The 18345-nt window shown below is 28.1% G+C and overlaps 1 protein-coding gene across 1 annotated transcript in view; it reads left to right on the forward strand.

Annotated features, from left to right (window-relative positions):
* Positions 1-9303: 9303 nt before the first annotated feature.
* Positions 9304-18345, forward strand: part of LOC122498137 (lateral signaling target protein 2 homolog) — a 61173-nt gene continuing 52131 nt past the window's right edge. The window contains exon 1 of the mRNA XM_043605743.1: positions 9304-10797. Coding sequence (XP_043461678.1) covers positions 9741-10797 — 1057 coding nt within the window. The 5' untranslated portion in view covers positions 9304-9740. The remainder of the gene's footprint in view (positions 10798-18345) is intronic.

An 18345-nucleotide genomic window follows, 5' to 3' on the forward strand; every position in this document is an offset into this window, starting at 1 on the left:
GCTCTAAATAATCATTATTTGCTTACTAAAGTTGTGATCGCAACTTGAAACTGGAAATTCATTTGCAATGTTCTAAATTCGACACTAAATTATCTTGCATTTCTCCAAACATGATCATTAATAGTTTATCCAATATTATTAAACTTTTGAGGCGAAAGAAAAAATTCACAAATCGAATGGAACTTTGTAATTCGCAAGCAAGAATCGTGTAAGAGTTGGTAGAGAATTAAAAAGTTACATGGAATAAAATGACGAGAAAATAAGACGACCTTATTAAATTATAAACGTCAGGCAAGTATGTGCTCGATCGCTTTGCGTCGGGTAGGTGAATTTTTTTTCCCCTGTCGCTGTTGTGTGCGCGCGTTTGTGTATAAAAAATCGCATTGAATAAATCGTGTGAGGTATTCTGAATCCCGTGGCCAGATGAGAGGCGGGAAATTCAAGAGCCAATCGGCGCTCATGAGAGGAGTGGCCAGTTGGAGAAACTACTGTTCGAGACTGCGAGGCACATTGTCAGGTTGCATGAATAAAGAGACTTACAATGTTGTTCTGTTGTTGGACAAGGAGAGCATGAATCAAATGGGGGAAAGGGGAGGAAATACGCTGGGAGAAAAGGAGTGGGATCATTCTCTCTATTTCTCCCCTCCAATGCAAGATTTCTCCTCTCGGTCTCTATTTCTCCCTTCCAGAGAGAAAGAGGGAGGAATTACTCTTTTTTTCTCTCTCTCTGTCGCTTTCTTGTACTGCAAGGGATTGATAAGGAAGAGAAGAGAGCGAAGAAGAGAGGAGGAGAGCAAAGGAGAGAATAGACTAAAGATAGAGAAAGAGAGCAAGGGAGAGAGAAAGATGGCAGGGGAGAGAAGAAAGCAAAGTAGAGAGAGGAGCAAGGGAGATTAGGGTTGAGAATTACATAAAAGAGGGAAAAGTTAGAGAAGGGTTCTTATGGACTTTTGCGCATATATATCGCGTGAGTGTTGTCTTGTATGTTCTCGTCAATTAAGGATAAATACATTCTATATATGTCTTGTGTAATATGTGTAAGACAAGAAAAATGTGTGTAAGTATATATATATATATATGAAATGGTCGATAAGACGAATAGACAATATCTGTCGGACAGGGCACATGTATATACATTGTATGTACTTATCCATCGTCATACTTCGATTAGCATAATTACCATTATGTGCATCGAAACTCTTATTATTTTACAAGACAGTGATAAATCAGTGCATTATTGTAATTTTATTCTTTATTAAAATATATTACATTATAAGATATGCAGAGTGCTCTCATATTTTAATCCAATTCATCACCTACTAGAATGCAATTCTCTTATTTGAATCCATATGGGTTTTCATTGAAATAAATGTTGCGTGTCTGAATTGAAACCAATTTTTGTATTGAGAGGTATGAAGGGAAATTTTACTTTCTGATCACTTATTTGACTTAAACCGTTTATAAAAAGAAGTAACTTTCTTCTTAAATCATGCTCTCGCAGGGGTAAAATTCAGTCAAAAATGCGGTTCTAAAACGCAGTTTGAGAGCATGAGCATGATTTTGAGTTCTAACTTTTTACCTTTTATATTAAATTTTACTTTAAGTTCTAAAAAATTGACTTAATTTAAGTTTTAACCTTAAAAAAAATCTCTTATTCAATTATCGCATTTTTGGTTTAAAATATGCACAGAGAGAAAAATATGTTACTGCGGGTAAGATAATGATGGTACGGGGTACCATCTATGATGTTACAAATACGGACAACGATCTGGATTGTATCAGGTATACAATCAGATTGTACGGAGTAACATAACCATAATTTTATAACATCTTTGATGGTACTCAGTAACATAATGATGGTACCGGGGGTAACATCTATATACTTTTTAACATCAAAATCTTACCATCCATTTCTCTCAGTCTGTAAAGGATTTCAGGGTTGCGATTTTACATTTTGACTTTGACTTTAACTTTCATTTTCATTCTGACTTTTATTTTGATGTTCACTTTAACATTGATTTTGAAAGTCAAAGTGAAAATGAAAAGCAAAGTCAACTCTCTTAATTTGAATCAGTTAAAAATTAGGGTTTTAACTGACAATCGGTATAACAGACTTTTTGCTTCGGCATCAGTTAAAAATAACGGATTTTCAGTCAAAACTAACTGAAAAATTAGTTAAACTTGACTAATTAAAATAATCATCAGTCAAAAAAATATTAACTAATATAGAATCTTAGTATAGAATTAAATGAATTAGTGAAACTGTTTTATCGACTATTAATAAAACAGTTCTACTAATTGTTAGTAGAATTCTACTAAGCAATTAGTAAAATCTACTAACAATTAGTAAAATTTCACTATTTATTAGTAAAATTATTACTAAATCATTTGGTGGAAGACTTTTTGTCATTTCATTATAGTATATATATAACTTTATACTAATTCAGATTTAGAGAGTATGAAACATGAGTTATTTTCAACTAACAATCAGTTATTTTTAACTAATTTTCAGTAGAAATATTACTATTTGAATTAATTACTGACTTTTTGCTTCTAATTCAGTTATTTTTAACTGATTAAAATTTAAAGAGAAAGGTATTTACTTTCTAAAATAAAATCAGTGAAGTTTGACTGATTTTCAATGGAATTTTACTGATTCAGATATTTTATAGAGTAAAAATAATGTCAAAGTCAAAATTGATTCAAAGCAGTCAAGGTCAGATTAGAAAATCACATCTCAGGACTTTGTTTCCTAAATCTTAATTTTCCACCAATAGTTTTGTTAAAATAAAATGAAGCGTCGACTTCCTTTATTAAAAGAAAATTATTTGTAAATCGACATTGAAGTATTTCTATAAATTTGAATTATAATTTATTACACTATGGTTAAAATTGAGAGACCACCCGCACTTTTAGGTGATTGAAAAAAGTTTTAAAACATAAAATGGTATGGAAACTAAAATTTTTTTCTTTTTATTTTTTAAAAATTGATAAAATTTTGAAAAGAACAAGATGTTTTAGAAGTTATTTGGCCAATATTTTATTTAGATATTTTTAAAAAATCGTCATTTTGAATGTTTTACAAAAATTTGAATAACTTCTAAAATAATGAAAGCTTCTTAATGATCTAAGACTTATTTTAAAGGTCATTTACTACATTATAAGAATTACTTATAGGCACTAACGTGTAATTTTTTTCTTAGAAAATGCCGACCGTCAAACTCTGGGACAAAAAAATTCAAAAAAAATTGGAACAATTTTTCTGTACTAAAAACTATTCTAGAAAATATATGAAACATATCATATGGTGTAGGTTTTTTAAGAAAATTTAATAAAAAAATACGTTTGAATTTTAAAAATTATTTTTCTGTTAATAAGAATGTTCCAAATTTTTTGAATTTTTTTGGTCTAAGTTTGACGAACTGCATTTTATAAGAAAAAAATTACAAGTTAATGCCTATAAGTAATTCTTATATAGTGTAGGAAAAGACCTTTAAAATAAACATAAGATCATTAGAAAGCGTTTATTATTCTAGAAGTTATTCAAATTTTTGTAAAACATTGAAAATTACGATTTTTTAAAAATATCTTAATAAATTATTGGTCAAACGACTTCTGAAATATTTTGTTCTTTTTAAAATTTTATCGCCTTTCAAAAAATTAACAGAAACAAAAATTTTAGTTTCAATAAATTTTATGTTTTAAAAAGTTTTTCATTCGCCTGAAAATGGGTGGTCTCTCAATTATTTGACCGGTAGTGTAAATTATTGAATTATAATTAATTTAAATCTGTAGGGGTATACTAAATAAAATAGCAAAACTGTCCCATACATCATTAAGATATATTCATAAATTTATTTTTGGTACAATGAATAATTATAAATAATAACGAAATTTAATTATTACAATTACATTGTCTTCCTAATTGTCATTTTAGTGATCATAGGCATTTATGTACAATATAATTATTCAGATGGAATGATAATAGAAAAACCACTCGATTTTATATATACATAAAGAAAAAGATGCAATAAAAGATAAAACATTGTATACGCAGCTATTTTCTCTCTATAACATTAACGAAAGAAAAAATTCTCTCCGAGATGTTTTTGATCTGTATTTTCTCTACTTTTTAAAAGTCAAACTTAACGATTGTCATAAAAGGACCACAAAATAAAACGATAAAAGTTGTATACAAAAAAGTATAGAGAGGAGATATTGTAACTTTTATAGCACACAGCAGACAGTATTATATGATTTTTAATTTTTCTAACCTTATATATTTCATTATCAAAAAAGAGTAAACATGATTTAAAGGCTCCATTGGTGAAGAACTGAAGAATCGGAATGTCCGAAATATAAATGGAGGAATCATTAGCGGGTCAATGTACGACGTGATAATAAGAAGTATATTGTATAGCCGAATAGTTGTGTATATAATATGTATATGTAAATGGTTATATATATGGTTGACTATATGGTTGTAGAGAGGATACTATACATACAACCATACACTAATAAATACATAGAGGATACTATGTACTATATATATACTATTTCATCTTTTTGTACATATAGAGGAATATGGTTGTGGGAGTATATATATACAATATACATGTAGAGGTATTTGGTTGTAGAAGTATGGAGGTTATTCGGTTGTGGAGGCATCACACATATACAGAGGTTATTCGGTTGAAGATGTTATTTGGTTGTAGAAAAGAGATATGAAGAGAATAGAAAAGGAGTAGCCAGTTGATGCTGGTTTATTGGGGTCTTATATCCTTGCGTTTTATTCTTCCTAGGCCAGTGGTCCTTATTCTCTCCTCGAGAAACCCGCACCTAAATGTCGAGGGATCATGCTAAACGACGGGAGATGAAAGGAACCGACAAATTCAGTGGCGACCTATCATAATAATTTGGTTCGCTCGCGCCTCTTTGTATTAGGATAGAAAAGCCGACCATCTCTTGAGAAAAAGGGTCGGCCGACGGTGCTAAATTGAAGCTGAAAGGGTTCTAAAAAGCTTTTACTGATTTGGGAATACCGCGACAGTAATCACGTTGAATCATTTTTATATATATAGCTATAAATACCCATACCATCGATGCGTCAGTTTCTTATTTTTTTCAGTTATATTGTTCGCTTCTTTTATTTATATCATAATATTATTCAATTAGGCTTTCTTCATTTGCTTTTTCAATTTAGTCTCAATTTTTATTCTTTATTTCAATTTTTCTTTTTCATATTTAATTTGAAGTTTTATTTTTTCTATTTATTTTATTTATTATAGTTTTAATCTAAATTACTCCCTAAAAAATAAGTACACACAGAAAAAAGTTTCTGTTGCTTTAAGCTGAAGCTGACACCCATTTAATTTTTAAAAATTCAAGTTGGTACCGAAACAAAAATTAAGCTGAAACTTGATTTTTTAAAATTTTGTTAAACAAAAAACAAAACTTTAGAATTTAATTTCCACAATTAAGTACTGGGTGTTTGTAACTGCGGGAGCCACTTTTAACTTCATTAAAGAAATCATTTGCTTTGACTTATTTCTTCGATTGAAATTAATTTTTCTTTGATTCAAAACCAAATTTATTTGATTCAAAAACGCAATTTGTTTACAGGAAATTTTCCCTCTTGCATAAATGAAGAATTATTTCTTTAACTTAACGATAAAATTTCTTTTGGATTAGAGGAAAAATTTTTTGGATTCGAAGAAAATTTGTTTAAATCAAAGAAATTTTCTTTAAATCAAAAACCCTCTTTTTGATTAAAAGGAAAATTTATTTTAAATAAAATAAAATGAGTCTAAGAAACTATAATTTCTTTAAATTAAAATAACTTTTTTTTCGGTATATAAAATCTAATAACGGATTTCTCTAAATTTAATAAATATTTTCCTCTTAATGCACTGAAAAAAAATTTATTTGATTCAAATAGCCGATTATTTCACTATTATCAATTAAATATTCACTTAAATCAAATAAATTTTTATTTAAATCAAATAGACTTTATTTGAACCAATAAATTCTGTATTTGAAGCAAATACCATTTAATTGATTTGAATAAAAATTATTTGATTCAAATAATTATTTAAATCAAATACATTTTTTTTCAGTGTATTGTATCAAAATTAAGGTTGTGAACTGATAAAGAAAAGTTATTTTGACGTAATAATAATTAAATTGTCTTTAAATAAACAAACATAATTGATAACTAATAATTAATTACTTACATTAATTAATAGATTTATTTATTTTACTTGAATTCAATCTTTTTGATATCCAAACCTCAAAAAAGTTGTCTTGTATTATTATACAATTATTAAACTATTAAAGAATAAAAATAAATTAAAGGAAATATACTCTATTCTTTTGAGAGTATATTAAAAAAAAATTTTTTTTTAAATAAAAATTACTATTTTCAGGTTCTTTCATGATTATTTTCAAAACTTTTTCATATGGTTTTTCTTCATTATTATATTTCTAACCCTTTGGTCAAACTTCGAGCCAAGTTTATATAACATCTGGATTATTCAAGTCTGTAATTTGAATTTGAATTTTTAATACTGGATGAAAGATAGTTTAGTTCTTAAACTATTGGATTATAAGACACAGAAAACAATAAAAAAATGGGGTAATGAATAGAAATGTACCTCAAGGAACAATCGTCAGTTTTCTCTTCTTCTTTCATTTTTAAAGTTCAATAGAAAAATAGAAAGAAATATGATTATTTACTCCCTTATTGTATATTTAAATTAATAATAGCTTTCTTAGTCCAAAATTAAATTTTCTTTTCTCTTTAAAATTTAATTCAATATTATATACCAAGGGGAAAGAATCCCTTTGAGTATATAGATTTTTTTTTTTTTTTGATTTAAAGAAATTCAATATATGTATTGAAAGTTATTATTCATATTCGTTATACATTTTTGATCAGTCATACATTTGACTTACAAATTACGCACGCGAGTATTTTTTATGTATAACGATGAATGTTTATATTTCCCAATCCATAATTATTATAATCTATACAAATTACAAGCTATAATTATTTATTACATTATATGATTATTACATTATTGGTTGTGTAATTACTATTAATTATTAAATTAGAGTTGCATTAAATATATTAAATATACGTTTCCGTGAGAAAAAAATGAAAAACAATTTTAAATATTGAAATGAAATGCTTTCTCATGATGCATATATATGCAGCGTACCAGCATCATAATGTATATATGTATGCGCGTACTTGCTATCAATATAGCCTTATATTCTCTCATTAATACTCTCCAGGACATGAAACCACAAAACCGCATAGACTTTATATTCTTATACCGAGAACGACTGAAAAACATCATCGGCAATAATGAAAAGCAGAAATCGGATGTTTCATTATAGAAAAATAATTATACTATGTCAATTTAACCACAAATTAAAAACATTTTTTTTAATGTATACTGGACGTTAACGAATTTTTTTTTAATTAAAGAAAATTATTCTTAATTTAATTATATAGTTTACTTCTCTCAATACTAAATTGAAATTATATCTTTTTTGTGTTTTATTTATGATCTGCTGATAATTTGAACTCTCCAAATTCAAAATAAATAAATGTTGTCCACCAATAATTTAAATTAGTAAAAATTACTCTTTTTACTAATTACCATCCCCCCTTAGAGTGTAACGTATTTTGTACATGACCCTTAAAGAAATAAAAAAATTACTTAGGAATAAAAAAAACCACTTGGAAATGAAAAAAATTACTAATAAATTGAAGAAGTAAAATATAAATCGGAAAGATTTACATATTCTTTAGTAACTTTTCTGAAATTAAAAATGATTTTTGTCAACTGAGGAGAAAGAATCAATTATAGGAATCTAGAAGAATCGGTTGAGAATCAAAAAGTCACTTAGGATTAAACAATGTCACTTAGGAATAAGAAAAATCAGTTAGGAATAAAAAAAGTCACTTAAGAATAATCAAAAAGTCTCATTGAAAACCAAGAAATCACTTAGGAGTCAAAGGAATCACTTTATAATTAGAGAGAATCATATATACTTTCACTTAGGAATAAAAACATCACTTTGGATTTTGAAATGAGAAAAAGCTTTGCTTAGAAATAAAAAGTAATTTACTTAGAAATCGCTTTCATAAAAAAGAGCGACTTAGGAATGAAAAGTGATTTAGGAATTAAAAAAAGAGTCACTTAGGAATAGAAAAGAGTCGCTTAGGAATAAAAAACGATTCACTTAGGATTTAGGAATAGAAAGGAGTCACTCATAGGAATAAAAAATTCGCTTAGGAATAATAAGAATAAGTCACATATAGAAATGAAAAAGAATCGCATAAGATTAAAAAGAAGTCACTTAGGAGTGAAAAGGTATATCACTTAGGAATTGGAAAATCACTTAGGAATCAAAAATAATCATTTAGGGGTAAAAAAAAGAGTTACGCGCGTGACTCTTTTTTACTCCTAAGTGATTATTTTTGAATCTATTTGACTCTTTTTGATTCCTGATTGATTCAAACTGATTCCAAAGCGACTCCCGCAAAAAACCATGAGATTCATCAGTCAAGAATGTCAGTCATTCTCTATATACATGCGCGCCAATCACTTTAAAGTTTGAATACTCCCTCCACCTTCATCCAACATTTTCTCCACCCTAATATGATAATCAAAAATTGAAAATTTAAAGAAAAGAATTTTTTTTTCATAACAAGACAATTCATGTTCACCTACTATGTAATTGTGTCAGTCGAACAATTGCCACGTGGGCACAGAAACTCCGGAAAAGGGTGAACTCGCAAGGACACCTTATAAGAACGTATACTCATCAATGCCCAAGGGCCCATTGTAATTTTAGGTCAGCCAGCCCATTTTTTTTTCTTTTGATGAACATCTACTCCAAAAAATATGGCATCTGTTGCCAATATTATAAGCATGTGTGTCGTTAATAACGTCGAAAATCGCTGCTGATGCAGGGTTTGCTTCTTGGTAGAGCCCTCGTTAGTGTTTGTTGTGCAGAAGCAACGAATTCATATTCTCAACATATATATATGTATAAATACATTACGTGGTGTATATCGAGGTGGATAACCCACACACAGAATTGTTTGATCGTATACACTATAGAGACCTGCAGGACGTTAAGTACGTCTCGTAAAAATTCCATCGAGCCAGCGTCATTTTGCCGAGGGGCTGACGGTACCAGGGATTGGTGGGTTGGCCTCACATTGAGTCCGCCCTCCTGGCGTAGCCGAACGCCCCTCGCCGCTTTGATCTTTGCCGTCAAAGTCACGACTGTGTGGCCGAGCCAGAAGAAGACTCCCTCCCACACCGAGACGAGAAGGAGCAACTGGAAGCAGGATCAGTTCAAACCACTTCGAGTCACTCGAGCGAACTGACTGTGTATTTTGCGCCTATTCGAATCGCTCTCTCTTACTCTCGGCACACGTTTTTTCTCTCGCGCGGAGAAGAGAAAAAAAAAAAGATTTTCTAAACAAACCAAAGGTGTTTTTGTGTGATGTTGACAAAGTTCGGTGATGAAGTTCAGTTACTGAAAGAAAGTGAATTTTTTTATTAAAAGTGGGAAGTTTTGTTACATTGGATTAAAAATATATTATTATCAAATGAAAACAGTGTTGAGTGCAAATATGTTCTTCTAGATGGAACGAGAATTGTGGAAAAAGGTACCGAGTACATCGAGTACCTAACCGCAAGGAACTTATTGTGATTATGTGTACGACGGAAATGACGGAAACGTTCACAATGTCACCGTCGACAGCTTCTTCCAGTGGCACAACCACTGGGTGTCTAGGATCGCCGAGTAATCATCATCATCATAGGACAACCTCGAGAAATTCACCAAATCGACCCGAAGTGCATGATGACGATGACGAGATATCGGTGGGTTGTCCGAGTCCTCTGCCACTTGTGGTGGTGACGCCTAATGATGACGAGGAGAGACTGAGTTCCTCGCGAGAGGAATATAGCGAGAGACTGAGTCCAAGGAGTTATCAGGATACAATCGACGATGACGACAGGTACTCCAGGGACGATGATCATTACAGAATTCGCGATAGAAGAATTTCCGGTTCGCGAATTATGGGTAGTGATGTGACATCATTGAGGGACATTGATGAAGAGACTGAGGAGGATGGTAGAAAGAGGAATGGTAATGGTACCACGGGCGGTGGTGAAGATTATTTTAAGCCTCTAAAACGACTGAAAATGGTGCCGATTCAACAGTCGGACGAGGAGGACGAGCGTGAGAGGGAAACGAATGAACGTGGAGTCAAGTCTTTCAGTATTCTCGACATTTTGTCTCATAGACCAAAGGCTAAAATTGTGAGACCCTGGGATACGGCGGAGTCGAATTTAAATCATCATCGACATTCGCATCATCATCATAATCATCATCACAATCATCATCATCATGCGCCACACACGGGACCTAGAGATCTTTCCTTAATGGGAATGTCATTGGCCTCTATTTCCGGATCCATTAGCGAACCACCACTAAGTAGTTCGTCTTCATCCGGTAGGAGTTCTGTTTCCGATTCGGGAAGTCCTGATCCTTTGGTGCATCATCATCATCATCACAGTATTCATCATGGCTTACATCCCGGTTTACATCATCCGGCGATGCAGCAGCAATTTAAACGGAAAGCATCCCAGCAACACAATTCGCAAAGTGGACAGAATGGAAAACGACAACCCGGACAGGGAAGTCCTCTTGATGCTCTCTTCCAAATGACGAGCAAAACTTTCGACGCTGGCGAGCACAGTCAAGGTAATTACCTCATTAACAATGAAGCAATTTTGCAAATTTACCAATTTGCTATTTTACCACTTTTATCATTTTGAATCCAAAATGTTGACTCAGAAAAAAATTATGTATATGCTCTATTTTTTTCTATAGTCTATTTTGTTGCATAAACCTTATTTGTATATAATATATTTGGTATAATAAACCAAATGTTTGTTTAAATAAAATAAATATTTACTTGGGTTAAATAAACATCTGGTTCAGTTTAATAAATTTTGCTTGAGAAAGAATTTGGTCAATTGAGACAAACTTTTCGAAAATCAAACAAATGTTTGTGGTCAATCAAACAAATGTTTGGGAAATCAAACAAATGTTTGGTAAATCAACCAAATTTTTGGTAAATCAAACAAACCTTTGGTTAACTGGTACAGCAATGGATTTATTTAGTTGAACCAACCAAAATTTGGTTGTTAAACAAAGTTTCTTCCGAAGTTCCGAGTGATGTAAAATTAGAAATTCACTGAAAAAATTGGATTTAAAGATGAATTTAATATCACGTGTCTATTATGTAAATAATATTTTTAATCAAATAATTTTTATATGCAATTTCAATAAACTACATTTGAACCAATAATTCTATAGTATCTGCGAAGTATACAAGTTGATGAAGACGAAACGTTTATAATCAACAATTTAATAGAAAAAAATACTTTTCTATTCAAATTTTTGGCTAAAAACATTTTTATAATAAAATTTCTTCACCAACAATTGAAAAAATAAAAATTTGCAAACAAAAAATATTGTTTTATGGGTAAAAAATATTCAATCTTTAAATCATGATCGTTGTGAACTTCACACGTGTAAATATCACATTTAATTCGAGGCTGAAGTCCTTAATGTTTTTAAAACCGAAAAATCAAAACAGAAATTTTTTCAAGTTTCATTTATCTCTAATTTTTATGTGTGTAAATTTTTATGATATTAATTGTAACAATGACAATTACTCAACAATAATTTAAATTTGAAGCCAAGAAACAATAAAACCTTCGCATTATTACTGTCGCATTTTCGTTTTTAAAAATGTGTTGCGGATTTCTGTCTCATTGTTTAGTTGAATTTAATGAAAATTATTTGATACAAAAAAATATTTATTTACTACAAGTAAATATTTATTTATTTGTATCAAATAAATATTTACTTCACAGTTTTTCTAAGGTTATCAAATTGTGTTGTAGCAAATAAATAATTACTTGAAGCAAAGAAATATTAATTATAATATTGTAAGTCAGATAAATTTTTTCCCCAACAAAATTTTTTTTGTTATTAACAATATTAATAACAGTAAAATTGAAAATAATTCTGGTTACGAAATAAATTTACGAAATTTAAATGAAATATACAAAGTTGACTAATTTCCTGTTATTATACTCGCGCCGCGTTAGTGATACGTGATAAAAAATTCCCTTTCACGACTCTATCGTTCCTTTTCTATGTATTTTTTTTTGTCGGTAAAAATATTCCGATTAGTAGTCAATGATGTGAATAATTTGTCGTCAACGAGTTCACTTCCCTGTCATCGGCACTTGGTCGCGGAGTCGATCATTAAAGAGAAGGGACAAATATTTCTTTGAACGCACATATAATATAAATGACTGTTACATGCGGGACATTTGCATTTTCGTCTTACGAGCCGATTCGTAATTAGATGACTACAATTTCTTTGGCCACGAAAGCAATAATGGATCTATTATTATCTTAAATAGTAGGTGTAAACGCAAAATTAAGTTGTTTCATGATTTGGATAATTTGAGAGGAAAATAACATGCGCCTTATTTGTAAATGCAATCTGAATTAAATTAATGTATTATAGGACCACAGGGTAATGTTAACTTTTAGCTTTTTCTTTTCTAGGAAATTGATTAAAACAATCCCTCAACTTTGAAATTTTTGTATATAGATTCGAAAAAATACCCTTTTCTTTTCTAAAAATTCGGAAAAATACGAACCTTTTCGGTACATTCAAAAATATATACTCTTTTAAAACTCTGTGTTTGAAAGAAGAAGTAAATTTTTCGAATAGTTAATTTTTTTCAAATATTATCGTGTTTTGTATATCGAAATATTACAAGGTATCAAAAAGCTTATGCATATTAACCACGTAAATGAATCAATCACTTGTTATAACAAGACAGTGTATGTCATAACAAGATGATAATTGATCATTAGCATTATTCATGCCACACTCTTCGTGTGCGATTATTTTTTCATGAAAAAGAATATTCTTTTAATATTTATCCTATATATATACCTGATGCATTTATCTAAATTGCATTGCACGTTTTATGTCATTCAAATGGATTTGTCGTGTTTTATTCCAGAATTATGTTTTCCCCCTCCGAGTTTTTAATTTATTGCTTGTTGAGTTAAAAAATTTCTTGCATAATTGTTTCATGCCGCGGAGCAAAAAAAAACTAGAAAAAATTATACTATACTAAATTTATAGTAAAAAGTTGGGAACATTATTTTAAAAATAATTCAGTAAAGAATACAGAAAATTATTTGCAAAAGTTTTAACCAAACACTTAAGTGTTTAGGTCAAAATTTTCTAATTAATTGAATTTAATTTAATCCAAATCAGTTAAAACGAATTGAATTGAATTGAATTGAAATTAATTTTATTGAATTTAAATCAAATCAGTTTAAACGAATTGAATTGAAATTAATATTAATGAATTAAATTAAATAAATAGATATTTATACTGTTCTCTATAAATTTGAATTAGTTAAACATAATTAATTTGATAGAAAAAAATAAGTCACTGATTCAAATATAGTATATAAATATATTTTTAAAAAAACTTTTTAACAATTCGAATTTTCAAAGTATTTTAATTTAATAATTGATAAATAATTGAATTTTATAAAGACTCACATTCTAATGTATTCATGTTTCTTTGTGCGAAGATTAATAATTAAAATTTCTATAAGTTAATTTAAAAAAAGAAACACACTTAAATTTTTCTAATAAAACTGAATTTTTGCAAAGTTTTTTTGAAAACTCTGAAAAATAAGATTTTTGAAATTTTTCAATTCTGTTGTTTCAAGATAATTGGATTTTTATATACAAATAATTGAAACATTTTTTAAATAATTGAAATTTCTTTAAATTTTATTAAAAATAATTAAATTCTTTTAAAAAATTTCATTTAAATTTTTCGAAATTTTAAATAATCAAGGGAAGTTATAGTCACCGTAATTATATAATTTTATTTTTAAAAATTCCTTCGCAGAATTTCAATTATTTTTAATACAATTTTAATCAAATTCCTAGAAAAATGTAATTATTCTTAAAAATTTTATTAAAATTCGTCGAAAGAATTCAATTATTTCTAGAAACTGAAAAAAAACTTCTCAAGACTTTAATTATTTCCATAAATAGCGAAATTCTTTAGATTTACTAAATTATTTTGAATATTATTTTTAAAAAATATTCCTCACAAGAATTCAATTATTTTCATAAAATTCTAAAAAAACAATTCAATTATTTTCAAAAGTAATAAAATTCTTCGCAGAAATTTAATTATGTTTAAAAATTTTTTTTAGTTCTCAAAATTTCAATTATCTTTATAAATAATTAAATTCTTCTCCGAAATTCAATTATTTTCAAAAATTTTAATAAAATTCTTCGCAAGAATTCAATTATTTTCATAAATAATAACATTCTTTTGAAGGATTCAATTACTGTTATAAATATAGTAAAATTCTTTTCTGAAATTCAATTAGTATCAAATCAATACATTTTAATAAAATTGAATTAATAAAATTTTCAATTATAATTATGAACAGACAAGATTATTTAAAAAAATTGAAAACATTCTTTTTTTAATTCAACACACTAAAAAAAAAGTTTTACTTTCAGCCTCTTTTTGAGGCTGAATTTATGATGTAAACGGAGTCAGCCCCGTTAAACAAGGACAGACTTATGTGAAATACATGGGCTGAATTTAAGGTGTAAACGGAGTCAGACTTTTTTTTTCCTGTGAATTATTTTCCAAAATTTTAATTAAAATTATTAAAAAAACATTATTTTCAAAAAATTTGGAAGTCTTTTGTAAATTTATTTATGTTCGAAATCAAATAAATTTAAATTTGATGAGAAAAAAACCGGGAAAAATTAGGACAAAGCCGGGAAAAACCCGAGAATTTTATGTTGAACGAAAATAGTAGACACTGACTTGAGTTTAATTCTTTTGACAAAAGAATTAAACTCAAGTCAGTTCAATAAAATTTTGTTGAATTCAAATTAATATCTTTAAATTGAATTCAATTCTAATCAGTTAAATTGAATTAAATTTAATTTTATTGAATTGAACTCAAATCAGGTTCAAACGAATTTTACTCTAATCAGTTCAATTCGTTCGAACTGAATTTGAATTTGAATTGAATTCAAACTATTTTAATTAGTGAGGAAATTTTTACAACTGAAGATTTAGAACCAAGCGTTGAGTGTTTAAAGTTTTCAAAATAATTTTCAGAATAAGTTTGTTATTTTTGTACATATTTTTGAACCAATTAAGTACCTGGATTTTATATACTTCTACACTCGGGAGGGAAAAAGAAAATTAGGTCAAAAATAAAATTTTTGTCCCATACACTATGTATACAATATGAATAGAAAACCATAAATTCCAGTTTTTCATAAACGGCGGGTCGCCCTTAGTAAATTGAATTTGCCAGGATTAAATTCCTTTAAATGATCGTCGTAAACTTAAAAATGTTTATGGAAAGTGCGGTTTGGAGGGGATGTGAAATACCTAAGCACTTAAAACCTAAACTAAACGAAAATTTTCGGTCTGTCTCTATCCCGAGGCATTTTAAGACTGGTGTATATATACACACAAGTTTATTCTGGCCTCTCTTTCATGCTACTTCTTTGCTTGGAAATGAAGGGAAAAAAAAAGTTTACCTAAAGTGGTTGGCTCTCTTATCTCGAATATATATATATAATATATAAAGTGTATTCTACTTTTGGGTTCGTTTTACGTAATTTTAAAGCTTAATAATATTTATCCTCCTGATCATCCATATTGTTTACGATTCAAACAAGTAAATCGGTTTATGGCACCTCTTTTCCGATCCTTTGTCAACATTTATCCTACCAGGGGCTTCGACCTGAGTATTCTTGAAAAATTTCCCTCTTCAATAACATGAATTTTTCGGAATATTTATTCTCTTGCAAATGCTTGCAAATGCTCGCAAATAACTTAAGCAGGTTGTTACGTAACAAGATTTAGGAAAAAAATTCTTTTATTTGAATAAAGGAATATTCACAATTTTTTTTCTACTTTTCTCAAAAGTGAATCTTTTTTCAACATATTTTATTTCCGACCTACGTGTATATAGTGTAAAAACGAGTGCGCGAATTTTAGTAAAAAGAAGTCCAACATTAACACATAATTTGGAATGATTGTAAATCTTAATCAGTGTCTTGGGGGGTATATAAGAAACGAATGAGACTTTCTCAACGGAATCGAGATATAGTTAGTTATATATCCGAGTTTGAGTTCCATTTCTTCGATATATTTGTCGCTTTTGTATGTGCGCGCAAGAATTGCCGAATGAAAAAAAATATACGTGACAGGAGCAGGACACGTAAATAAAAATACCAAGTATAGGTTCGTGCTCATATATGCACGTATGTACAAGGAGTTGGTGTAATTTTAGGTCTACCTATACAGGGATAATTTATTATTCTCGACTCAGTTCGAAACATATGCATCATTTACATATAGCGTGATACACAAACGTGAACAGCCGACTTCCGACGGTAAAGGCTAAATCGTACATAAAAAGTATTAAAAAATATATTTTTTTTGTGTATCATCCTTTTCTGTGTTTATACTTTGAATTAAATTCTATTTCTATTTTAATAATTCTGTGTTTCAAACTGTATGTTTCAAATAATCGAAATTAGTATAGCTTATCAAGACATTTCAAATTTTTTTCTTTCAATTTTTTACCGCGGTTATACTAATTTAGTTTCTGAAAATTTGAATTAGTAAAAATGTCAAGAATTGAATCAGTTCAAATCAGTTCAAGCTCGAACTAATTTTAATTAAATTCAATTCGTTTGAACTAATTTTAATTGAATTAAATTGGTTTGAACTAATTTTAATTGAATTTAATTCTTTTGAACTTTAATTTTACTTCTGCTTTCAAGATATCGTTTTAACAAAAAAAAATCAATATTCTCTTTTTGCTTCACTCTGTTTGTGAGAAAACTTTCATGTCATATAGGCGGAAATTTTCAGAACTAAATGGCGCGAAATTCAAAAAAGAAAAGTTTAAAAAACAATACTTTAATATATAATAAATAAACTTTAAACATGGCTCTAACTAGGTTCGTAAATTTTACGATATAATTTTGATAATTTTAGAGAAATTACAAATCATTGCAGAAATTCAATATTATTTTCAAAAGTAATAAAATTCTTCGCAGAAATTCAATTATGTTGACAAATTTTTCAAAATTCTTCTCCGAAATTCAATTATTTTCAAAAATTTTTCAAAATTTTTTGGAGAAATTCCAATTATCTTTAGAAATAATTAAATTCTTCTCCGAAATTCAATTATTTTCAATAATTTTTCAAAATTCTTCGGAGAAATTTCAATTATTTTTAGAAATAATTAAATTATTCTCCGAAATTCAATATTATTTTCAAAAATATTCCTCAATTGAATTATTTAAAAAAAAATTTAATAAAATTCTACACAAACTTTTAATTATTTTCAAAAAATAATAAAAATTTCACAGGAATTTCATTATTTACAAATTTTTTTTATAAATTTCTTCTCAATCATTCAATTATTTTCATAATTAATACAATTCTTACGGGGATTTAATTATTTTCGTAAATAATAAAATTCTTTTTAGGAATTCAATTATTTTTATAAATAAAAAAATCATTGTAGAATGTCAATTATTTTTAGTACAATTTTAATCAAATTCCTCGAAAAATGTAATTATATTCTTAAAAGTTTTATTAAAATTCGTCAAAAGAATTCAGTTGTTTAAAAATATATACATAAAATTCGTTATGAGAATTCAATTTTAAGAAACATGCAATTGAGGCTGCGGATCTTAAAAGGGCACTTTCACCATGTAAAGTCTATGCGGAAAGTGCCCTTTTAAGATCCGGAGCCTCAATTATTCAATAAATTGTTATTTTTGTATTTAAATAATTGAATTCTAGTAGAATTTTCTCATAAACATTGATTTAAAAATGTATTTCAGTTAAAATTTTAGATTAAAATTGAATTTTAAAAGCATTAGTGCGTAAAATTTTAGAAATAATTTAATTTTGAAAATAAGGTTTCAGATTAAAATTTTGAAATTTGAATTTTTCAAATTTTTAACTAACAATTGTGTGGAATTAATTTTTTTTTAAGAAACTTTAATTGCGGGTTTTTTTAAATTCTTTAAATTTTTTATTTTCTAATATTTTAATTGAAGAATTTAAGAATAATTTAAATTTTGTAAAATTGAATTGTAAACAAATGATTTTGAAAATT

This window comes from Leptopilina heterotoma, unplaced genomic scaffold, assembly GCF_015476425.1.
Source record: "Leptopilina heterotoma isolate Lh14 unplaced genomic scaffold, ASM1547642v1 Lhet_10, whole genome shotgun sequence".
NCBI lineage: Eukaryota > Metazoa > Arthropoda > Insecta > Hymenoptera > Figitidae > Leptopilina > Leptopilina heterotoma.